We start from the raw sequence: 27,960 nt of genomic DNA on the forward strand, positions 1-27,960 counted from the left end.
TTTAATAAATTAATTTGCAATTAAAGCAAAGACATGAAGGCGAAATACTTGAACGCTAATAATTAAGTTTAAAAGTGAACAACGGTATATTCAAGTTAACTTGGTCAGAGTCACCTAAGCGTTTTTATGTTTTGTGTATTATATATATGATACAACCACATATTCTGGTTCTCTCCAATTATCTTTCATGTTCTTCTAATCTACTCTATGAATCATTTTTCTGTGTAAATTCGCAAATAAACTGGTCCAGCTCCGACCCGTTGATGCCAAAGTATTATTTAGAAACCACATTCGTTCACAAAAAATTCAAGAGTAGGTGTTATTATTTCGTCAGAAAGCATTTTGCAGACTTCCTCTCCACTACGCCCAGGCAGCATCCAACGCGATTAGATTGGCAATTGTTAACGACACTGTCGCGGAAAACTGTCAACGTCATATTGCAAATTGACAGCGGGAAACAATACCATGTACCATTAAGTATGCATATCTAATAGCAAAATATGAAAAGTAATGGTATTAACAACGCTATTATCGAATGGCGATCTTTGTTGAATGCTAAATAATTCCGAGTGGGAACTAACATTGAAAGTGTCCGACACTTGACAGATGAGAGTGGATGGATGCATTATGCATGAAGGAAAAGAGGTTAAAAAGTGTTCACGGTTTATGTGAAAAATATATTCTCCTAGTTCTGCAACGTTGACTATTGAACCCAGTTTGTAGCTAATATAACCTCTAAATTTCCATTAGATATTCTTGTATCAAAATCGTATTTAATCTCAAACTACTGGGAAATAAACAAGATGCTACAAATCCATACTTATGCATATCGTAGATTATGATCTCAAAATCTTAATTGCTTCATATAGACAGCTTCTCTATAACATTTTATCTCAAAAAACTAGATATCGTAGAGCATGTCTACCTAAAATGGTCAAACCACTCCCCGCCAGAAAATTACTCATACCCTCGAATAGTCTAGAATGGCTTATCAAAGCCTTAATTTCTCACCGGCATTTTTCTCAATGTCCGTAAGCCGCGTGGGTTACAAGGATCGAACAGGGACACAATGGGTTCGCTAATAAATACCAAATAGCAGGTGGGTGTAGTTTACAGTTCGTCTTCATGCATGCAAGGAACGTCATATGCAAACCAATTTATGCACGTCGTTAAATTTGCCTTTCAATTTTTTAGGTCTTCGGCGATTGTCTCTCATATTTTTCTGCACAAAACATGGTGGGTGTGTAGCACAGTTACTGAATTAAACCTTACTGTGGGCCACCCACATTTGCGGGACATCTTTACAGGTGGGAAATATCTTGCCGGACAATGCAAGGTCGAGGTTTATTGTGACATAAGTTGTTTTAATGGAGTTATATACTAACACTTCTTATACAAATACATAATACAATAATAAATGCTAAAAAAAACAGTCACAAATCTGTTTGTATCGATCAAAAGTATTGATTATTAAGACTCAAAAGATGATTATAAAGACTTACTAAAAAATTACTAATGTCTATAAATGATGTACAATATTTGGCTTTTAATAAATACGTTTCTTATCATTATATAAAAAAGAGTAGAAAGTAGAGTAGAGTACAGCTAACTTTATTCGTTTCAAACTATGAAAATTTTCTACCTATGAAAAACGAGTCTTTACTTTTGCTTCTTTTTATACATGAAATAATTTGTTTTATCTATATTTAATACTATAGTATCTGATTTTATAAAATACAACAATATTTGGTGCTTCTCATATTTATGACTAGATCAATATTTTTTAATTTAAATTAATAATATCAATAAAGCATATTTTTCGTAAATAAATAATATGTAATAGAAATGCTTCAGTTGGTTTATTTAATTTTTATGTTTTTAATTTATTTTTTTCAATCAATACGATATTGTTTTTGCAAAAAAATGCTTTGAAAAGGAATTGTTATTTCCTTATAATCATATATTTTTTGTGATTATGATAAAAAAAGTTTGGGTATTTCTAAAAGTATTAATTTTAAAGCATAACACTTTTTTCACAAGTTTTTTCGTATTTCTATATATAATAACTAATATTCAAGAGGATACCTGTATAGAATTCACGTCAAAAGCAATACAATAGTGCCGTCGCCGTCGCAGCGGAAACGCTTGGTTATCTAACGTTCATAATAAGATTTTTTATAACAATATTACGACTTATAATAAGTGAGAATCGAATGAAGCGTAACTAAACCAAATTTTGATCAATAGGAGAACGCAAAAAACAATTATCCCTTCACAGAAGTCAAAAATCCACGTCAAAAGCAATAAAATCGCGTCGGCGCCGTCGCAGTGGGAACGCTCGTTACCGAGCGTTCCCACTGTGACGGCGCCGACACGACGTTATTGCTTTTGACGTGAATTTTTGACTTCTGAGAAGTGATAATTGTTTTTTCGCCCTCCTATTGACCAACATTCGTTTTGAATATACGTCAGTCGTATATAATATTGGTAAGGATCATATTCTTAAAACACATTGTAACTATGGAGCAATATTCGAGATGCAACGTCTGTATGTACTTTATTTTTTGCTTATTTTCCCCAGAGAGATGAGTTGGCTTAGTTTTTATTTTAAACTTGACCTAATGCAAGTTCTAAAACTAACTTTCATTAAGTCAAATTGGATTTGATTAATTTGTGTAAGCTAGGTTTGGGTTTGAACAGCAAATAGACGTTTCGCAACTGTCAAATTAAGTTTCATAAACATTTTAGAGCAGCATTAGCGCTTATCAGTTAAATTATATTTTCGATAGTAGAAATTAATATATACTAGTGAAAATGTATTTAAACTTCGTTAGTGAAAACATAAATTACTACATATGGAAAAGTTAAAATCATATAATTGCACTAGCACATGCTTGATAAATTATATTTTCAATAGTAAAAATATATATCTACTAGTGAAAATGTTTTACAATATGATTTCACTGAAATGCCTTATTTAAAAAAAATATTCGACTGATTTTTTTAGATTTTTTTTAGAGATAACCCAAGAAATTCTAGTTTAAAATTCGTCATTTCAGCTTTTTCTAGAACGGGGGGGATGGGCAAAAGTTGTCAACTATTCACTTATCGTTTTTTCATCATTTATTATTATTTTTTTACGTATTTCATTTAATTACATGCATTTTTCTAGACAAATTCAAAAAGGGGGAAAATACCCCTACCTGACCTCTAAATGAGGTCCTTAGATAATTGGTAAAATAAGTGCAATGGTTATTATGTCTAATATTTTATTTACAGATAATTGTAGTTTTTAATGCATGTAAAATAATAATAATACCATTCTTTTTTGTCTAATAATAATATTTTCCGTCGTCTAACAATGATGACAAGTGGTACGTTTAATGTGTATCGATTACCAGAAGCAAAGTATCATAGTAGATAAGGACAGATCAGAATAATCGCAAAGTCAAACGCTCGAGGTAAGAAATGCACACACATAGCGTTACGCTCATGCATGTGCCTGCTCTATAAAAGTTGTGAGTCCCTGAATCTTATGTATTTAAATATAAATGAAGAGTGTTTTAATTATATAATAATAACAAGGAACAAATCATATTAAAAAATTCAATCAAATACATATATCACCATTATAACATAATACTAAAATGTTACGAATAAGATGTTTGTAAGAAACATACTAGATATTTTTTTAAATATATAAAAAATAATATACGTAAACATTATTCAATAGTTTTCAGTGTATTATTTTTTCATATACTCCAGGAACTTTATTATCACATTTTTACATAAAATAATAAATCTAAAAATTTACTTACCTTAAGTATAAATAGAGTCAAAATAATAAAAAAATCTGCAGCATACCCTTTGTTAATATTTACAAAACTCATACTTACTGTTCATAAACAAATAAGACTTAGTATATAATATAATACACACAATGTTAATAAACACGAGAAGAATGCAGAAATAGAGGTTTTATGTATACTGATAATAATAAAAATAATAGATCCGTCATCCCACAGCCCGATGCTTCCAAAATCCAAGAAGATCCAAAATATCCTTCCGTTTTAGTTAAATTCTCGTATCGATTTAGTCAATTTAGTCATTAGGTGGGTTATCTAGTTAATGAGACCTGCCTTTGGTTAATATAGAAGACGTTAATCGGTGAAGAATGGTACTATATATTATGGTAAATACAGTTCAGATCGCCTCTTCCTGAACCAGCCGACCCTCTCGAAGGTCCTCTGTCCATGTCCTTACCGATTCGCTTGACGTGGACGTCTCTGTTGAAGGACACGCTCCTCTGTTTGGAGCTGGACCCGTTCGCAGACGTGGCGCTGTCCTCTGCCTTTGACACTTTTTCGCTATTGTCGGATCCCTTGGGTTCCTCCGCATCAGGCATGGGGATATCGGACCGGATACTCTACTCAGAATCGGACTACTCTAAACCATCTACACCAACTTATGTCTATAGTTGGACACCTCTATTTCGGGCATAAATTCTCAATGACGTCTAGGGCATCTGGAAATCAAAGAAAAGCAATTCAATAATAGTTAAACGCAGTTCCTAGGTACAGCATTCTGCGAGATCACTTCCGAAAACTTTCTAATTGTGATGCAACTGGATTAACCAGCTACCATAGACAGATCTACGTTTGATCTCTATCTATGGACATAACACTTTAACCTGATGTTTTCTGCAATTAACCTCTGATTTTAGTTCCGCATTCTTAAGCAACTTTGACTAAATATAAATTTAGCAAAACGAATGTTTAAATTATGATATCTCAATAATTCTCAACAACTAAAATTGTGGCATAAACAGTTTTTTTTACAGATTGCTGTGCCTAATTTAAGGATAGTATAATATTAAAACATACATCTTTTAAGAGTCTGACAAGTTAAAAGCTAAGAAAAAGATTAGTAAAAAATATAGGTTAACTGGTTGATCTTAAGAGCTAAAGAAATGTCTTTCTAATCAATATTTAGGATTTGAAAAGCCTGGAAAAATATAAAATAATTTTTTTGAAACATTTTTTGTTATTAAATATTTATATTGTACAATATATTTTTAATATTTATTTACTGAAAATATTCAGTTGTAACATGACAGGCGTCAGCCCAATGCTTTACAACAAGGTAAGCACAATCAACAACTATTAAATAAGTAGTGAATCACCAGCCTGAAATCAAAGTCTTTTGAAAATTTAAATTTATTCAAATTTATTAAACAAGTGAATTAATACTAAATAATATTTTTTTACTTTTAGTGTTTATTTATGGATAAATTTGTTTAATACATCCCACAGAAAAATATAAATCGTAACGGATAGATTAATTTTATCATCTTAAAATACTTCATTTATGTAATTTTCCATTAAACTAAAACATTATTTTATAATATTAGTTCACAATCTATTATTTATTAGCAATGATTCATCTCGATCCGTTGACCGCGTTCGCGGTGTCAATGGGAAGTGATCCGAAGAGGTTCAGCAAATGTCATGTGAAAGTGAAATTTAATGAACGGATCACGGCTAGAGATGAAGAGATTCATTCGCTTCCAAAAGCGTGTTATTAATCTCGATTAGCCGTATGGAAGATGTCAATTAAGTTTAAAATGTTAAAGGAGACCGCGATCGAAGGCCGTATCTATAATGATACGCCCATTACGCCCTACGACTCACACGACACACACATACTGAACCTGCGATAAATATGCAAATACATACAAACGTGCAAAACTGCACAGATTCTTGGTTTTGTATATAGTTAACTAACTGTGTCATCCATTTTGCTTATGACATATTTAGAACGCCTAATATTCATTATAATAAATTAGACATTTATAATTTTAAAGCGCTGATATTCTGGCCGCAACGGACAAGAATAAGGGACGCGATCGCAACTCTCTATCTTCGTTTTTAGATAGCCTAATCCCATAATTTGCACTATTATTATCAGGGGTAGTCAACATATGGTAAAAATATAACATATAAAAAATAAAATAATGTTTTAATGAAAATAAAATATTTTTGCTATTTTTGATTTTATTAACAGCAATCTTATGGTTTTGAAAAAAAACTGATTTTACAAAAGCATGTAAAAATAATTGAAAAAAAAAAGTTAGCGACATTTAGCATGTAGTAGACGCGCGTATTGCGTTTGTTTGTAGGGGTAGGGCAGTTAAATACATGAAATTGTTTTGTCTGTTATTGGGCTATTGTCATGTAGAGAAACAAATTATTTCAGAAGTTTTTTTTTATTTCACACAGAACTTGCACTTGATTGGATTATGAACTAACACAGTCATTTTAAAAAATTCCAACGATTTTTTAAATGCTGCTACGTCATTTGGACCATTACAAAAACCGCAGTGTTGCTAATAGATTCGCTATTATTTTTACTAGCCTTGTAGACTCGCTTGCCTTAGATTTTAATCACGATGTTCCATACATTTTATATATTCTATGACCAAATCATTTGAGCACATTATATCCGATTAGTCCTGGTACTTTTGAGCCATGCAATTCACACAGAACTCACTCTTTCAATGGTCCTTGGCTCAAAACGATCTGTGCTCGCAAGTCGTTAATTTCGATTTTTTTCTCAATAGTTAACATCACATTACATTGCCGTCCAATAGGGCAAGCCATATATGGCTGTGCCATATGTCTAAAACAGCTGTTCATCGATGTTGTTGGATTATTGTGCAATTTCGCTTTTAAAACACCGAACGAGAAGACCACTCGCACTTTTTGGCGTCGACCCAGTTGACCACCACGGTGGCGCTTGAGACGTTTCTTATACTTACCGCATACTATACCTGTGTATAATATATACTCCTTCAGTGCCATATTTGGAAGAGACTTTTATCGCTCGCTAGCGATCGTGTGCGGCGTCCATTAGCATTTTGCGCAACCGGGGCGATTTTTCGCTCTCGTTACAGCTCAGCCCAGGGGCATTTTTCGTCCCCATCTTCGAGGACTATTATGCTAAATTTTAAAAATAATCGTCGTCTTTTGCCAAAATTGTGAAAAGCGATTAGGCACTCAAAGGCAATTATTACAGGTCCCTCAGAAGTTCTTTACAATTTGCACACGTAAATATATTTTTAACTAGACGTTGGGCCTCACCCCTTTAATGTTTCGTCAACCGCCTGAAGTGATCTTCGACTGCATGATTATGTTGTGAAGTTATTTTAAAATTATATTCTTTTTATTTTTTATTACCATTTTGACTTGACAGGTTTCCCCAATGCGTCATGATGGATATTATACAAATAATAATACATATTTATTGACTTTCAAATAAAAGTTTAGTTTCCTTGTTACAATATGTACAAACTGCAATTGTTCCTAAAGCAATAGTTTACTCAAATCAAGTGTATATCTATATCCAAAGCTTCCATATTTTTTTATGCAAATGATATTATTAAAAAGCTTTATCAAAAAAAGAAAATTAATTTGTAATATAAACAAGCAAATCACCTCAATCCAATAAAACTACAGACAACGATCACACTTGCCTCGGAACAGAAAAAATATTCCTTAATTATGGAAATGCATAAGAGTAAGTCATCCATTATGACTGTTCCGGAAGTGAAAAACGTTTCAAACGTTTGTTTTCATTTTCTGTATTTAACTATAGGAATATTCGAATAATTGATCAAATATTTGTTTATACTATCAAGAATGAAATTAAAAAAAAAAATTGTATACTTGAGCAACACAAGTTATTTTTTTCTTTCAATATACCCGAGTGACTAGTACCTCTTTAAAATCCATGCGTCTTTATTTTGTTTCGAAATGCGAGACAATGAAACGCTTCCTCTCAACAAAAGAAAAAGATTTGTAAATAAAACGTTTATCGACCGTTTCTAATATGACCGAAATTCGCAGAATTCGTTTGTTGAACGAAAAAAAATATGGCAAATGTTCTCCTTGTATTATCATTTAACGCCTATTTTAAAAAAAAGTGTGCGTCGCAAATTTTTTTGATATTCGAGTTTGTTTTTGTAGTTGTTGTTTTAAGACCCGTTTAAATAAAATAAATTCGATAAAATTATGTATTTAAAATGTTTCATCAATTTTGTTGAATTAATTCAATCGCAGCTGATCAGTAATTTGCACAGCATTACATTATGCATATTTTATAAAACTCAAAAAGTTTTACGATTATGAAATTAATTAACGATAAATAAAATAATTAATAATAAAAAATATTTTTTTAATAAAATTATATTTTACATGCAATAAATTATTTTTTTGTACTAATTGTTTACGAAAATTTATATCAGTAAAAACCAAGAAAAAAATACGAATATTTTCGAATACTTACTCCATTTTTTATTCAATATTCGAATAGTTTAAAACTACGAATAATCAAGAACCTTAAGTGTAAGCCTCTATTAAATAATAATGCAATGTCACATTTACGCCAAATTCTCAAAACATTTTATTCAGGTATCAGTTTATATAGTATTATAGTAATATTTTATAATAACCTTAATTTAATATTTTGTAATACACATTTTTATCTGATTTTTGCTTTTAGAACGAAACAACAACACAAATTTTGGGAAATAAGCTTTGATATACGAGTGTTTTAAAATACGAGCACGTTTCCGGAACACGTGCTCGTAGACTGAGGTTTCACTGTATATCGTTTAATTTATAAAAATAAACCATTATTTTGCTATAAATTTTATAAATATTAATATACATAAATATTTCTACAAATGTTCCGCTATTATTAAACAATTCATTTATAGCGTTATATACTAAACAACGTTATGTTTGTATTCTACAAACTATGACTTGCAAATTTTTTATAAAAAAAATCAATTAGATCTAAAAGGGGGTCACTATTTCATTCAATTTGTTCGCTCAGTGTTTTTTCTTCCAAAGATGTACATGGCTTGCTTAACACACAATGCAAATTTTGCTGTCGATTCCCAAAACGCCTCGCGCTCGTTTGCGAAACGTGCCCATTCATCCGTCGAATGTTTTTAATATCAAAACAACAATGCATGAATAGCAATGTCAATTTCACGGTTATGAACGCGGCTATTGTGACCGTCTACACCTGACACGCCTTGGAGACTATTGGATATATCACAGTGAACTTTTCCGGAGAGAAACAAAAATTTGTTACATTCGACAGTTAAATTTGCATACAAAGCACTATTATAATAAAAAAATCTTACTTAAAACTTTCAAAACAAAAATAGGACACCACCGTGAGAAAACTTTTTTCAGATTAGGTCAAAGTACCCGATATGGATCAGAAAGATTAAAAGTATCCTTCACAAACGCCTTGATGAATGATAACGTGCATTTGGGATTGTCGTCCCTAACGACCGTTTGTAATTTGCCATAGCAGCCAACGGCAATATGTTTCAAAAACTAGTGATTCTTTAGTAATTTGTTATCATTAGGAAATTTAAATGACGCAATTCCATACTCATCTCATAAGAAACAAATAAGTTAAAATTGGATTTTATAAACTTTGTGGGGAAATGTCATGAGAACACAAAATTTTCTCTAAAAGGCCCTGAGATGAATCACGACCATATTTTCATTATTTAGTTATCATAGACGACCATTGAAAGCTTTCCTCAGATGACATAAAAATCTCCTTCTAGGAAGGACGTGCATGTTTGCACATCGTGTTTGCTCAAGCAACCTTCCAAATACGTCCGAGAAAACCGATGATAAATCCTCCCACGAACGAGATTCAATTAGAAGCATAAATTGCCGAGTCACAGCGACAGAGTGACGATACATACATATCATATATGTAATATACATACACACTTTTGATTTTTATTGTTGTAAATAATTTAAAATATCGAGCGTGTGCGACGTGCTAAGTTTTTTACCGACGCAATTAGCACAATTTTGCGAGGGGGCATTGTTTTTGCATTTCTTTTCAGATGACTTTGAGGTAGAGGTATTTTGAAGTAAAAAATACTGCTAAATCGCATGTCGTCATTAATTTACTGCGCGCCGAGTAATTTTCGACGGATATTTGCGTTAAAAGTTTGACATTTGGAATTTATAAATAGCGTCGCATGTCGGATGTGTGCGATGGTCCAAACTACCGAATTGATGTCCATGTAATTTTAATTATCCATATAAAATAAATTCAAAAGGGAAGATTTGCGTATTATGGTGATTTTTAACAATGAAATCATTTGGATTTATAGCTTACTTAAAAAATATTATATTACTGCACTTGGAACAAAAAATCTTAATATAAAACAAAAAAAATTGAATTGGTTTAAAAATCGAAATTAAAACGCAAATTGTATCTGTAATTATCAATGTCTTTAAAAAAACACATAATATGTACAAGTGGAGTGGAAGACTATCTGTAGTCACTGATTTACTTATTAGAAGAAAAATATTTTTTTTTAATAGAACTTTTTGTGACAAGATTTATTTACTAGAAATTTTATTATTAGAGAGTATTTAGAATAGTTAGTTGAACGTCATACTAAAAGACATATGCAATCATTATAAAACACGTCACCGAACGACACTCATCGTTAAATCGAAGATTAGAATATATTATTTGATGTATAGTCATCAATCTAAGTTCTAATCTATAATCGCACACGACCGAGACTAACTTGTTTATAACCATATTAAATAACACCTCATAAAAATGCCTTAAACCATAAAAAAATATAAACAAAAAATGAGGTTATTAATATTATTTTATCACTGTGGCAACACTAATGAAATGACAGCGATGACACTTGGCATTTGTTGCACAATAGCGTCGAATAAACACGACTCGGCTTTAGACAAATAAATATAACATTATTTTTGAGTGCTGTTTTTAAAAATGCGCATTAATGTTTGCTCAAACAATATTTTTGAAGAAGAAGCGCCATCAAGGTCACTGTGGGAAGCGAAGAAAAATATTTGGTCATAATAGCGTGTTTGTTATGCAGCATCTGTACAAATAACCCATTTATTAATATGCATTAAAATATTCATGTAAATATTTTTACCAATGATTTTTTAATTAAATTTGATACTAAAAAATGTATTTCAGACATATGTTTTCTATTGTAACTACGAGGAGCTGGTTCAATATTTCACAATATTTTTTTAAGAATCAAAATAATATATTTTAAAACATGTATTTTACTTTAAAATTCAACTCACAATAATTCTAAACGCTTTGTAATAAATTTACATTATACTGTTTGATAAAGATCTGATGAAATGAATTATTTATACACCTTACTCTATTTCATGAGTTACTTCTCCAATGTTAATTATATAGAATACAGCGTGTTTTATCATGGTTCCCTTCGATATTGATTAGGAACACATAAATATGCTTTTCCTTTAACTACGCTAAACCAATCTATAATAGATAAGCTATGTACCGAAAGAATCTAGAATTGCGTAGGTTTACGTTATTATATCATTAATGTCGAATCACATATCAAAGAGTGGAAATATCTCGTTGCATAAGTATCTCGCAAGGTCCCAAGATTTGTTATAAATAAATAATCTTCCAATTAAAATAAACGTCAAAATACGCAATAATAATGCTATTGACTTTATGGACCGATTAGTTGCTTATTTATTGCTGTTAATTTAATTAATGATGCAGTCTCTATTGAGTAGCAATTAGCCTTTATCTCGAGGAAGATTTGCATTATTTGTCGCATACTTGTTTTTATAAAGGTAATTAATATACCAACATGCAATTACTTAACTTTTTTTTTATTAATCTTACAGCATGATGGCTTTTGTGTTATTTTATATATATATACAAAAACACTTTAAAATGTATTCAAAAATAACAATTAATATAATTGTATAATATTAACTATATATTTGGTAATTTAAGCATTTTAATTTCATACTTTTAAGTTTCTGTTATTTTTACGCGTTGATATCACTTTCTATAGATTTTTTTATATATATTCATATATAATTAGTTAATTAAAGTAATAAAATCTACAAATTTAGTAACATATACTGAATGAAAAAATATAAACGAAGAATATGTCTTCGTTTATATTTTTTCATTTCACTATAAAACAAATTGTTTATTCATTAGACAAATTAAGTACAAACAAACGGAAGCAAACGAGCATTAGTCAGAACAGTGAACACCCCATTAATAATACTCTACAGGTGGAGATAAACACTCAATTTCTAGTTTTTCATAATTGCCTTTTTAACTTTGTGGATTTTTATCCTGTTTTTATCACAAGCAAAATTTGTATCAATACACATTTTTCAGTGATGTTTTTAGTGACTGCTTGCGATTACACTTAATAAACTTATAGAAATATTACATCATAATTGGTCAACTTTTGTTAATAGATTTATTACTTCTCGCCTACAAAGTATTTAACGTCATTAGTTTATTGCATAATCATTATTAACTTAAATAATCTATTGAATCTCAACGATCGAATTGAAAACTGTGCTTCGTGTACTTTTTTTTGCTTCGGAAATAACCTTGCTTTTATAGTCATGTCTTTCCGGCCGCCCTGTATAAATTAAAAGATTGCCCACGATCGAGGCGACCTTCCGTCCAATTGTGCATTGTGTCTATATTTATATCCACTACACTATATATTTTTTTCTGCAAGACCATGGTCGATCGCGATGACTCTTCGGGTTCAACACACTGGCCTTGCCGAGACAACAGCCTTTATTTTGTCTGTGGGTCAGTGAGATGATGTACTTGAAATGCTTTTACAACACCAAATCGGGAATTGTCATGATCATGAGCCCCTTCCGTTGACGACCACTTTTAATGCAACTCTAGGACATCTTTTTTATACACATTTATCACGAATTTTCCGCTCCAATAAAATAAGTTGAACCCATATCTACTTGAAAAGCATCTAGCACTTCATCTCTCAACTCAAGATCAGAGCAAACAAAGCAACGTCTTATTATGTAGAGCGATAATCAATCATTCAACAAGAATTACTCGGATCGTCTGTATTCTCTTTATTTAACTCAAGGATGTCTTCAATTGAATATGCCTGATTGTCTTACTGCCATCTGATTCTAAAAATACGATAATGATAATCGTTTTAATATTATTTTCAAATCCTTGATTTTTAACGACCGATACAAATCTTAATGATGCTTCTTAATCTTCAATACTGTCTATCATTGACGGAAGGTCAAATGACAACCTTTAACCCAAACTACCAAAAGAATTTATCATTATGGTTGGAAGATTTGTTTTAAATATATTATATAAATAATATATAAATTGAAATAAATTTCTTAATATCATATAATCAAATTACAGGCGTTTTTTAATTGGATCCAATGGGGTACAATTTATTTATTCACAAAAATAAAGCTTTTTATTTATGATGTTGGGACCACTACCTAAAAAAAAAACAAAAAAAGACAAATGTTTCGCGTTATCCTTGCAAATAAAATTTAGTTAATTGTTCACTATTGTAATATAAACTACAATAAATAAAATGTCATTTAATACATAAAAATGAAAAAAACATTGATTTGCTGATTTCGTTAAATTCGTAAAATACAATAAAAATAACCTAACCTCAAATTTTGTATGAGTGGCTAGTCCCCTATAACGAAGTCTCAATCTCTACGCTATATGGGCGTTTGTTAATTATTGATGACAATAAATGACAACTAAAAATATAAATACATATTGTATTTCATTAAATGACATACATTTTTCTGGCCAAATTCAAGGGGGGCAACTGGTCGCCAATATCAGGCGATTTAACGCCGCTGGAGCACAAGCCTAACCTAACCTAACCCCAACATTTACCAAGATATAGCCGACAATATACGAAAAATCATCGAAAGGACAAGAGGCGACAATTTAATTCATAATATTTTTCATAATTAAAAATACACCTAATATTCGAATAATAAAAAAATCTGAAGATATCTTTAAATTTGTGTTTTTTAGTTTAAAAAAATCAGAAATTGAAGTTAGATCATTCTTTATATATAATATCCTTCAACATGAATCGCAAAAATCTATCGTACAACTGAAGGACTACCCTTGATTAAAATAATACATTCAGCGTACTTATTTCTCTCGAAGTTATAAATCTATAATAGGGCACAAAATAAAAAATATATGACAATTGATCGTCAACATCAATTTCACGATTCGGAATTTAATGCTCTCAAAATATAGAGTTGAATTAAAAACAGTAATTTAATTTATTTAAAGAAAATATGTATAATAGGAAAGGTAAAAACAAAACTTTTTAGATTGAGGACCATGGATAGCAATTTACACGTCTAGGTTTTGAGCGGCTGGTACATACTGATCAAAAAATTGCTTCCAAAATTAACAGATTTTATTACGAATTTTATTAATTTAACAATTACAGGTAAAACAATTAGGAAATAATTATTTTTTACCATATATATTGATAGAAGTACTCAATGATTAGTAACTAATGAAATTAAATACAGGAAATTTTATTACAAAGTTATTTAGAATGGCTTAAAAAAATATAAATTGCACTGTAATGGTAAAACCATTTAAGACATGACATATGTACATGTCTTTGGACTTTTAAAGGTTAAGCTTACTTTTATTTTACAGTATAACTGACAATAAAATTAATGTTTCCATAAAAAAAATTATGACTACAACAAAACAGAGACTCTAAGCTGCCACCTAAATTTAGATCTTCACTTTTTTATTATCGAGTCATTAGAGCGATAAGCGCACATTCCTTTAAGAACCTTTTTCTTCAGTCTTAATTAGCGATCCTATCAGCTGAAACATACAAAAGTCTGACATCGTTTTCGCCATGTGTTTTATGGTATTCCTGCGTCCTTTTTGCTGGTCTGTTTGACCATCTCCCGAGCCGAAGATAGCCATCGATTTAGGGAGGCAATTAAGCTACCTGCTTAAAGGAGGGAGATAGGATAGGATAGCATCGCTCGTGTTGAACACTTCATTGTGCGAATCGACGGAGAAGGCCTCTCCTCCTTTGTCCACCGTGTGTCACCTCTAATCGGATGCCGAGTCGGACATCGCAGATGGTTATCCCACATGCAGCAAAGCACATGTGCCGGTCTCCCACACGCTCTTCGGCAAGGTTGCTTACAAGCACTGTTGCCGACGAGGTCGCCGAGCCGATTGCACACGCTTGTAATTAAATACCTCGCTTTGGTTAATCGGATCATTGTTGCAGATGATGAGGTAACTTGTGACGAGACAGTGATTACACCCGAATTCGTACGATAAATAAATACTATTGGAGATGGTAGTTTTATAGATGCCTTGGATTTTTTCTCAATACTAATGTTATGTATTATAACTATTTTAATACAGCTTCTGTTTTATCGACTTTGAGAAGGCGTTTGAGTCTATAACGATAGAATAATAAAAAAATGAGTTTCACTCAATAGCTTGCAATACGCCAATGATCCGATACTCATATCAGATAAATAAGATGGGCTTATAAACATTTATGAGTAAAGTTAAAATTCGCTCGTTAGCATATGCAAACGTAAGTACATTTAATAGTAATATTTATAGGCACAATTTACTTTCAAGAATGAAAATAGTAAGATGTTATATGTTATACATGAAGTTTAATCCCGAAAGCTCACTTAAAAATAAGTTGAATAGACAAAGAAAAAATATGATAATTAAATCATCCTAAAAACACTAATTATTATACTGCATTATCAAAAGCAAAATATAAGAAAAAATAATAATATCTTAGCAGTGGTTAAAGTGGTTAAATAAAATTAGTAAATAAGATATACAATAACACCTCGACTTAATTAGTTTCCGATTGTGATTCGTATCACAAAAAGTTCGTATCTCGAATCACGATTACCCGTTACATTTTAATAACTACATAAACACCGTAATAGATACACAAAACATCAAATATATGTACATGCACCCAACGTTGCATACACTTTGTGTCATATTTCAGATAAATAGTTTCAGTCTATTTCTCCGGCCTTTTGGCCTTCATGTCTCGCAGTGGGAGCTGCCGGCTTCCCATACCAATAGCCGGGCAAGTGTGAAATTTTTCGTACACTTTACATCCCGACTAATGTGTTCCAAATTTAAGGAATACGAAAATAATTTTCCTGAACCGCTTTTTATATCACTTCAACGCTCGTATGGAACATTTTTTAGTTGTATAGAGTTGAAAAGCTAACTTATTTATGTATATTCGTCATCAGGATTACATTTTAAATCAATAAATTGCTTTAATAATGTGATTATTAAAAATGAACTATAAGATATTTTAACGGAAGTATTAAATTTAATAAAATTAATTTTTACCATACCGGCGACAAGTGGTTCTGTAGAAAAATCATTTTCTACAATGAAAATAATAAATAAATTTACGAGAAATAGCCAAAGTTAGAATATATTGTCAGCTCTTGCATTAATATGAATCGAAAAAAAACTTTTAGACATATTAATGAAAGACAATATAAGAATGAGCATCGAATAAAATTAATTTTTAAAAATAAATACATAATATGTTTATCAAATAAATGAAATAAATAGTTTTTGTTTCCCCTCCCCCTGACCGCATGCCCTGTTTCAAAAGTCATCGCACGCCACAATAAAAACGAGATATAATATAAGTTCGTATGTAGGGCAGTTCGTAATTCGAGGTACCATTGTATATAAAGTCCAAATAAAAAAAAACAATGTGTGCAAAACAATATCCTTGACAATGTTTTTTTAAGATAAGCGTGTTCTTACTGCTTTTGAGGTTAGATCCGAGCTTTCCAAAATAAATGTATTATTTCACCTTTAACTTAACCTAATAATACAAATAAACTGTGGATTGACGCTTAATTTAGGACATGAAAAAATTAATTAAATTCAAAGCTATAAAAAAACAAATGAATATTTTTAATTTCCACTTACAAATACGATCATATAAACGAATATAATAACACACAACTTTGCGACTTAATTTATTATCACTCAACTATCAAGTAAAAAACTATCTTCACGTCGTTTACGTGAAGAGAGAATCTCCACTTGCTCTTAAAAGTGGAAGTTTCTTTAGCCAAAATGTTCCCACCGAGATCATGGAAATAAACTGATGATGAACGGGATCGATAAAATGACACAGTATAGCACTTTCCGATACTAAAGGGCAGACGGTTAATGAAAGCCTATCTCCTTAGAAAAATCACTCTGTATGTAAAATGAGTCCGCAACAGATTGAATACATTTATACAAATTTAAATCATCTGCACACAGAAAAAAATGTGAATTTGTAACTGCCTTATTTATGGCATTAATAAATAATGTGAAGAGCAGAGGACCCAAGTGAGACCCTTAAGGAACCCCCTAGCTGGTGAATTTATCTTTTAACAATTAACTGTCTACGATCGCTTGAATAACTTTAAATCGTCTGAGCAACTGTGTTTCGACAATATTTTTAGCCCATGACAAACCTTGTCGAAGGCCTTCTCAAAATCTGTATATACGACTTTTTAATACACAATACTTAGTTTTCCATAAAGCATATATAATTTAAGTTGTATTTATTTAAATTAAAAATAATATCATAAATAAGTTTTTTATTCGCACAGCCTCTCAGTTAATATATTTTTCTCTTATTTCTTAATTCCCTGATTTTCTGACAAGCTTACATCACACACGACTTAATCGCTTCTCACACGCACAGCCATATTCATTAATCTCAAGATTGAACACATCTAATTAAACCAATCTAAGATTGAGATCCAACGGCTTAATCAAGAGCCGATAACTCGCATTACACGACGCGTTACGTGACCGTTCCGTTACGTTCCGGTTCGCCACCGTCAAAACACGACTCAAAAATCCGACCCACCGAGATGTTATCTCTCTCGTCTTCGATCGCGATGTCATCGAAAATGGTACAGAGGCGTGATAAGATTTATTCGCGGTTGCATCACAAGCGGGCGCCGGTGTTTGGACGGTTGTTTTTTCTTTTAAATGAAAAAATATCATTAACCGGTATTAAACCTACGCGACTTTCGCGGGTGGTAAGATGAGTCAACTCGGCGATACCGATACCGGTACGATCCGAGTTACGAAACGGCTACTTGTAGCGAAAAAATGCTCACTACCGTGTGGCAATGGCTTAAGAAAGTCGCAGTGGTGTGAACGCGCCTTAGCGTGCGCTCTGAACGACCTTGCTATGCACCGCTGACTTTTTAAAACTGTGTGTATGAAACTGCTTTCATTTTCTAAATTAACAGTATAAGCTATACCTACTAGTAATAACGACTATCGTACTCTATAGTATGTAGTATTATTCTAAAACAAGATCAAATGCATCGATCCGCTTATGAAAATTAAACATAGATAAAAATCGTAGGAAGGTTATTTATATAACCCAGTCGATATGACATTTTACAACTTAGCAAAGCAATAACAATTTTAAGTAACTTAACATAAACAGTTGTTTTAAAATGTAATAAAATGTGTAGTGTTATTAAATATTATATTTCCACACTTCGCAGGCGTTTCCGTGGGACAACGCCTAATTTGACCCTTTGCTCCAGATTAGAAGTCCTTAAACCCACGAAAATAGTTTATGCTGTTATATATGGACTATAGATTTTTAATATATTATAAAATATTATCTAAGAACATTATATACATTTTTTTTTATTTCATTAGACAATAAAATATTATATTCACAAAATTTGCGCTACCCCGCGCGTTGATATCTCTTTAAATTTAATTTAATTTAGAGCAACTTCTGTTTACTTTATAATTACCTTATTATCAAGATATAAAAATATTGTTAAGAATTACAATTAAAAAATATTGAACGATATGCTTAAAAGTAAATGAAACAATTTCTATATTTTCATATATATACAGGCGACCCTCGACTTTCGAACGTTCGACTTTCGCACAATTCGCTATTTCGCACATTTAAAAAAAATATTTTAAAATAATTATTTTTAAAAAAAAAATGATAAACATTAGTGAGAAACGGAAAAACTTCAGTGTTGATACGAACAAAAATTTCCACAATCATTAAAGATATGTTTCCAAAAAACACGGCAAAAAAAACATTGATGAAATGAAAAAATCTTTGTCATCATGGAACGATGACCAACATCAAAAAGATGTCCCTCTGAGTATTTTAATTATTCAAGCAAAAGCTCATTATTTGCACAAAGATTGGAAGAATAGATTAAAAAAAAATTTTTAACACGGTTTTTCAAGCAAGTAACGGTTGGTTCTACAATTTTAAAATGAGGTGTTCTTTTCATAATATTAAATTTACTGAAGAATCGGCTGATGCGGATAAAGATGCTGCAAAAAAATTAATTTCTTAATTATCCAAAATTATCGAAGATGGAGAATATTCCTCTAGCCAAATATTTCATCTAGATGAGACAGGTTTATTTTGGAAAACTCTTTAACAATGAAAAATATGAATGAAGCCTTCAGGCATCTTGACAAATTTTTAAATATTATGGAAGATTGTGATCCCAATGGAGAACGCATATTTCAAGTGCGTAGGGCGATCAATAAAAACATAGCATGTTATAAAATACTATATGAAGAAAAGAAAAAGAATAGTGAAAAACAGTTAACTCTTGATAACTTTTCAAAGGAAACACCCACAAACCCCACTTAAACATCTTATATTTACTTGATAAATAAATATTTTAAAATACACACAATTTCAATTTTTTTTACTTCTCTCGACTTTCGTACATTCAACATTCGCACACATTTTCAGGAACCAATTATGTGCGAAAGTCGAGGGCCGCCTGTATATATAAATATTTATTTAGTAGGGATTTATTTTTCCACTACATAAGTAAACATACAAATGTGATATGTGATAATCAGTCAATATTTTAATATTTCAATTTATATAGTATATGGTTTAAACATTATGTGCAAGGACGTCATTTGGAGTGAGGGCAGGTGGGGGCATTTACCCCCTACCTTGAATTTGTCCAAAAAAATGCATTGTCAATGTCATTTAATGAAATACTAGAAATCCTAATGAAATCGAAACATGAAAAAAAAACGACCACTGACTGGCCAACTTTTGTCCCCCCCCCCCTCCCTAAAAAACTAAAATGTCGTCCTTGATACTAAGCTATACATTTTCAGGCAGTCTCGAACCAAACCCGAAAATATATTTTAATATATCATTTCAGTTCAAGTGTTAAATAAATCATTTCAGTTTATTTCAGTCCAAATCAATTCAAGAGTTTTGGTTAAATGGTACTTCTGTGTGTGTGGCATAAACAACTTTTATGGCGCAACCACATGTATGAGCGCAACGCTATGTGTGTGCATAATTTCTAAGCACTCCTTTCTCGTAAGGTTTTTTTGGATAATCATAACTGACAAAAAATGATAATTAATATAGGAATATATTTTATTAGAACAAATTGTCTAGTGCTGCTCTGGCCTTTAGTATAAAACGTTGAAAGACGATATTTTTTCAAAGATCAAAAAATATGTTTTCATAAACTTATTGTTCCACAAGATGAACTATTTTTCGACAATGTAAATGGGTTAAAAAAGTGTTTGTACGCGGTCTTCTTATTAATTTTAATTAGTACTCGTAGATAACACAATAAAGGATCGACGTATAAAGTATTTTTAGAAGTACCTGAATGTAAAGAAGATTGTTTAAACGCTACTCATTGTTTGAAGCACGAAATATTGATAAATAATCAGATAGATATTTGGTCATAAATATCAGCAACTTAAGTGGAAATTTGACTTGCTTGCTTATTATATTTCCCCAAAAAAACTCTTTATACAATAAATTCTTAGAAAATGTTTCGACTCCTAGATCTCTGGATTTTTCACAAAATTCGCAAGCATGTATTAACATTCAACAATATATTGCAATATAAACTTTGCAATAAAGCATCAGTTTGACTTTGAATAAATAATGAGCCGACAAGTCGTATAAAAATACTAAGCATGACAATTAAGTATAGTCGTAATTTAATTGTGAAAAAACGATTAAAAATCAAAAAATCTATAAGGCGCATATTTTAACAAAAATATAATTAACCCTAAAAAGGGATAATGATATAATTAAAATATTTATTGTACTCAGATTATTTTTTTATTACCAATTAATTATTATTAATACCGGTATTAAAAATCTCGGTAATATTGCAAACCCTAACCACAATCCCTTCAATATATAATACTCAAGACAGCTCTAATAAAACATCGACGAAAAATGCTTCCCAATAAAAATTGCAATGCCCACTCTACATATCTACCATCTTAACACATAAAGCATTATATATGCGTTTTTAAATCCTTTCTTTTTACATCGCAACATTTGAGCCACAAAAAATCGAACGCCGAATAATAAAAAAAGTCCGAATATGACTAATGGTCCATTATATGCACGGTTCGGCGTGATTGAGAGCGAAACAACAATGAACCATACCAGAAGATAAAACACAAAAAATACACACATACACATAGAGATAAAAATAAATTGGCATAATAAAACACAGAACCGGACCGGTTATGCAACCTTTTTCCGCTTTTCTCGTGTAACGAAGTCGTTTCGGACTCGAAGGGCCCTGGGCGCATTTAGGAAAAGTCCGTCCCTGTCTAGCCCACTGCTGTTGGAGAAGGACAGATCGAACGGGAACAATCGACGCACTCGTGTCAAAGCGCATTTAACACGTTCAACGCCCACGGCCTTAATTGCGTTATTAATCCGTCGTGAATGGGTCGTACGTCAATTAGATTCACACGATTTGTTTATTTTATTATTGTTGAGCAAAAAAAATTTAACAATGACTTGTAAAATTGGAGACATATGTTAATTTAACTTCAGAGGAAAGGTAACACTTCACCTATGAAAAAAAAATAAAAAAATATATAAATAGGATTTCCAAGGCACGAAATCTTCATTCAGACTCTTCTGGTTGAGATTGATTAATAAATCATAAACTTCCGTACAAGATTTTTGCATTTTATTATGCCACAAAAACACTTATCACACGCCTATTTCAGCTGTATGATTAGTTTGGCTCTACCTCTTCAAAGCCAATGACTTCCAAGCCTTCCAATTTGTTTGAGTGTTATGTTATAAGCACAAACTCAGAACCTTTTATTTTTTTAAATACTAAATTATTACTACAGCGCTTGTTTTAAATATATATTTATATTATTGATTAAACTTTACAAAACAATATCTTAATAAAACTAGCAATAAATTTATACTAAAAATAAAATCGAATAGAGATATGCATTAATTATGAAGATAAACTATTTTTCGCGTACCAACTGAATACATATTCACAATTTTAAATTATAGTGGAAGGTTTGGAAGATTTTTTTTAAATTATCATAGATTTTTTAATCGCAATCTTTTAATTTAAATAGCAAAAAATATATTTTATTTTTACAACAACATTTTTATATTATACCATTGAATTTATTTAAGCACTAAATTATAATAATTATGTATATTTTTCATTAAAATATTTTACTATTTAATGTGTTATTATAAGTTTTTCGTGTAATAGTATTTTTTGTTACATGTTTTGAATCACTTTTACTTTTTTATAGAATTGAATAAACTTGTGAGCAAAAATTAGCAACTTTCACCGTGAATTGTGAATTCTAATTACATAACTGACACGAAAGTAAGAGATAATCTTTTGTTATCAAGATAAGTTGTCTTTGAAGTTCGAAAATATATAAAGAATTTCCAATAGTAGTGGAAGGTTTGGAAGATTTTATTTAAATTATCGTCTATTTTTTCACTTTTAAATACAAGTTTATTAAAAAATGAAACATAGTATTAAATTTTTTAACTAAAAATTGAATTTTTAGGCTGTAAATTATCCAAAATTCTAAATTAAAATACCCAAAAAATAATAGTACTCTTTTTATGATATACATACATAATTTATCAATTGAATTATTTTTTTAACCTAGATTTTACTACTTGAGACGCGTTATAATTTATTTTTTACAACAATTTTACATTAAAATTTTGGAAAAATATACAGAACCATTGACATTTGAACAACATATTTTAACCTAAACCTACGCTTTTAATACTGTTAATATAATAGAATAATTATGAAAATATGACTAAAATAATAATCAGGTTAATAATAAGAAGACTTAATTATTTTAAATAAAGTGTAAAAATAGATATATACATAAGAATAAATATATACTAGAATATTTCATGAAAATAAGTAATCATAATGATTAAAATGTTAATAAACTGTATTATTCTTTAACAATATTTAAGTTGACTTTTTACTAAAAAATAATTTTCTATCTTTAAATGCAAATCACAACATTTTAGAACTTTGAGTATTTTTTATAATTAACTTTATAGATTCTATAATTTTACATTAGGCAACTGATTTACATGTTTAGTTTTTTTTGCATGTTTTTGTGTAGTTTATTTTTAGCACCAATTTTATTCAATGATAAAAAATAGTATCAATTGCCATAAAAAAGTAACTACATAAAAAAGTTTACATGTTGGATTTAATGACAAATGATTTTAAATCAGTGCATAATTTTACATATACATTAATTAGATAAAGGAGAAAAAAGGATATATATATATATATATATGTATATACATATTATTAGAATTGATTATTGTCCAGTAGACAAATTGGATTTCAATGAAAATAATATTAAAGATAATTAGTAAAAGTCTTTCTGTTTCATTGCAACAAATATTGAATTGTTATTTTAATTTAGTGTGTTGATAAATTAAGAACTCAAATTCAGGATTATTTGTACTAAATATATTGAAAAAATTAGCATATCTTTCTTCTTCGAATTATTAATTAAATTGTAGAATATTATACGTTGCTTTTTTGCTCGTAAACCCTTCATGTATAATCAAAGACTAAAAAATATATTGAAAAATGTATCTACTACTTTCGTGCAGATTTTTAATGCGTCATAATGAAAGGTCCGCTGTTGGAGGCTATAAAATCAAACCATAAAAAATGGTTAAAATTGCGTCGGACATTCAGACTCAAAGGATGAGCATAAAATTAGCAAAAGGTTCCGATACACTAAGCTAAATTATTATAATTGAACCATGAACATATCTTTGTGTATTCACAGATATATAAATCTAACATTATACAAGATTTGCTTTGTAAGCATATCTGAGATCATTCAATAATTTACCATATTAAATTAAATAATATACTTGATTATTAATAAAATATAAGGAAATAAAGAAATGTCATCATAAAAGAAAAATGAGTTGTGTCCATTGCAGTAAATAAATATAAATTAGATGCAAAAAGAAAAATACGTTGAACCCTTTTTTTAACAACAAGAAAAAGTATACGTAAATATATAATGAATAATAAAATAATACTTTATTATACATTATGTGTAATTGAATACAGCAAAGGGACTATTCATTGGCGTGAGAAAATTCTACAACAGTTTTATTGTTGTTTGAGTTGAAAGATTTTCCTGATACACAATTGATTTATTAGCAATTTCCGCTATTTTCCCATCGTAACGGAACTTCATATCCTAAATTCGAATCAGAGCATTTCCATAAAAGGGCTTTCACAAAATATTATATTGCGTTAATATATAAGTAATCAATTAAATACATTTTTAATTCACGTGAGAAATTTGTGCATATACATCTATCAACAAAGTTAAAAGCATTTCCAATATGAACCCTCGTCAAAATAATATAATACCAGCATTGAAAGGATCTGCAAATCTTAAGTCGTCGTTCATTGACTAAGCTTCAAATCAATGAACCAAAGTTATATACAAGTCAATGACTTATTAACCGCATACATTATGCGTAATACGTGACACAATAATAGCTTTTTTTTATCGATCGTGTTTGGGTCAACGTAACTTTCTCTGAATTAGTTGCGTAACGAGATTATGCGAACATATGATTCTTAGACAAAAAGCCATTAGACATAAGTGTTATATTTTTATTATGTATATTTACCTTATTTTTGCCGCCGATTTTGGTCTTCACGTCATCGCTCCCAAAATATCTGCAAAAACACAAAATAAAAATGTTTTTATTGCTTATTTATCCTTCATACGACCCAGACCGAACGATGCAATGTTATGGAAATTCAATGATAAATTTATGGTAAATAATAAAAATAAACGCAGTTGTTTGATTATATCGTTAAGATCGAGAAAAGGGTTTATGTTTGTATCGTATAGTATATATATATATAAATTCAGCTTATATTTTAAAGCATTTTTAATGATAGCCATTATTAATGGAAAGGAACAATAAAAAAATGAGCCCACGCAATACGATGGTATAATTTGAGATACTATCTGCATGATCTAAACAATTCAGTATTACAGCAATAACTGTATTATAATATCATATTTTTTTCAAAGCAAATATAGTATAATTGTATACTATAAATTTAACTACCAATCTACAATATAAACATAATATTTTTTTCTTAGATTTTAAAACATATGCTAAAAGTCTGGAAAGATTTTATACAATCAATATTAAACTGTAAAAGTAAACTAAAAACATCTCATTTTAAGCTCTTTTTAAATATATTTTAATACAATAGCAGTGTTTTGAATTTATTTTATTGTTCACAAACAATAAAATAAATATCCTCAGCACTTTGTATTTATATATAATATCCCGTTGTAACGCATTGGGATTATGGCTGCCAGGTTACAACGAAAGATTTAAATAAAAATATCACATCTTAAACTATTTAGTGATATCTTAAAATTAATGATATTAGTTACCAATTAAAATAAAATTTATATATAATACATAATTCAATTGAAAAATTATTAGCCAAATTTAAATTATGTATATTGCTCTGTTTAGTTATAGGCTGCAAAGTCATTCAAACGGCAATTTATTACTTATAAAAAGGAAATAGCAACACGTTTTGACAAAAGATTAATAAAAATAATATAATATTCAATACCACAACAACAATGCTAACATATTTCACCCGTAAACTGCTCGTTAAGCACCATAAAAACAACCCTTTTATCCATAAATAATACAATAGACAATGCGTCCTTTCTGCATAAAAACCGCTATTAAAATCTATCTTCAAAGTGTGTTCATCTTTCAGTTTCACTTATTCAGCGCGTGAAACGACCAATTTCTGCATCTCTGATTCGCCATAGATCTGACACATTGCACATCAGCAGACGATCAAGCGTCTTAAGACGTAATGCTCACAGATCAAATGTTTCGAGATAAGAGCGTCAGAGACAATCAAACGCATCAAAATTAGACAATCACACGTTTGAGACGAGACGATGGAGAACCAGACAGAGAACGAGAACAAAAAACAGATTTTCCATCAGCGCTCACTATACAAAATACTAGTAAAGAGTGCAATTGAATTATTTAACGATTATTAAGTGAGTTTTTTTATTACAATATGTATTATATTGGTGTTACTTAACATCCAAAATCAAACATAAAAAATAGATTTAAGCCCTTCAGATTTCCTAAAAAAAATTTAGTGACAAACAAATAAAAGTTCTAAATTTTTAAGCCTCTTAAATGCGGATATCCTTCACCGATATTTCAAAAGATGCGCGCTAAAATCGCAGGAACTTACTTTAACAAAAAAAAGGTTGTGAATTGTGCCTATTTCAAATCGCTCAAACGCTAAATAGTCTGATAAAATATGTATTAAACAAAAACAACGAGTCTGGTTCTGCCCCGAATCATTTATGTAAGAGACGTTGGAGTAGCTAGTATGTATTAAGGGTATATAAGCCAGAACCGTATTTAATCACAGTTCAGTCAGTAAATTACTTCCTCCATTTTACATTAGATTAGAGTAGATTATAAGTCACGGCGTAATATACAATTGTTTGTATTAAACCATTATAAAAATAATGCAAGAACAGGACATAAATATACATATCTTATGGCACAGTGTACTGTTTCACTAAAGCTCTTTTTAATACTTTCTCACTTTATTTATTTAACTATTGAGAAACACTGACTATGCAAGAGTTCGTGTGTCACAACACCGGTCGATTCGGACTGTTTAGTCCGCTCTTTTGACCCGTCTAGGACGTTCAAGGTAAAACGAGTCGTAATGGGTCGCCCACTCTACTTGACGCGACTCGATCAAGGTTTGTGGTCACCAATGTTTAAGCATCACACTAAAGTATGCAATACGACCTTCCGGGGACAATTAAAAACTTAAATGTGCACATAAACTCTCAACGTTCGATTTATTGGATGCTCCCAGATAACGCATCGTTTCTGAATACAATGCGTTGCATAAGATAAATTGACAGCGTTTTAGAAGTAACGACTTTTGTTCATAAGACGCTTCAATTACATAACTTGGCATTCGTAATATATAATATAATATAATTAATTATCAAATCAACATTATGCTAAAAAATAGTACATGGAAAGATCTATGTTCGGTGAAAGAATTGGGGAAAGTGATGAACCATTATTTGGCTGAGCTGTTTTATTGCTTTAAAGGAATTTAGGTAGTGGAATATACTACCGATTCTCCTGGAATTTATTTAAATATTAAAGGTAAAAACAAAGATCTTTTACATATTTTTTTGTATAATATAATAAAATCTTTTCAGATGGTATTAAAAATAAAATCAAAATTATCCCAAAAATTATTAATATTATATGTATCACCTACACAAATGTCAGCATTAATAATTAAATTTTATCAATATAATAGTGCATTATTTGCATAATACCCGTGAAATCATATGCAAGCGTAAACATGACGTTAACAAATGGATTAAAAAAATCCTCTGTAAACCTCTTTTGAATCGTTGAAATCGATTATTCATAAGGCAGACGCTCTAAAGTCATTAAATTATTGTTATGTCTGTTTGAATGCTAGAAAAACATAGACGATCGTCATTTTTTCAAATAATAAATAAACCAACCAATATTTAATCAAATAA

At 30.2% G+C, this 27,960-nt stretch overlaps 1 protein-coding gene across 4 annotated transcripts in view; it reads right to left on the minus strand.

The window, feature by feature from the left end:
- The window catches only part of blo (bloated), a 65,981-nt gene that overhangs the window by 10,371 nt on the left and 27,650 nt on the right, over positions 1-27,960 (minus strand). For 2 of the 4 annotated variants that reach the window (XM_088193735.1, XM_088193734.1), the window contains exons 2-3: positions 24,995-25,043; positions 4,264-4,525 (exon numbers count right to left, since the gene is read on the minus strand). In XM_088193735.1, the coding sequence (XP_088049861.1) occupies positions 4,264-4,405 (142 nt within the window). In that variant the 5' untranslated portion in view covers positions 4,406-4,525; positions 24,995-25,043. The remainder of the gene's footprint in view (positions 1-4,263; positions 4,526-24,994; positions 25,044-27,960) is intronic. The other 2 variants (XM_088193737.1, XM_088193736.1) reach the window with 1 other exon arrangement.

The sequence above is a fragment of the Plectrocnemia conspersa genome, unplaced genomic scaffold (assembly GCF_051122295.1).
Source record: "Plectrocnemia conspersa isolate PC_06_02 unplaced genomic scaffold, ASM5112229v1 ptg000009l, whole genome shotgun sequence".
Taxonomy (NCBI): Eukaryota; Metazoa; Arthropoda; class Insecta; order Trichoptera; family Polycentropodidae; genus Plectrocnemia; species Plectrocnemia conspersa.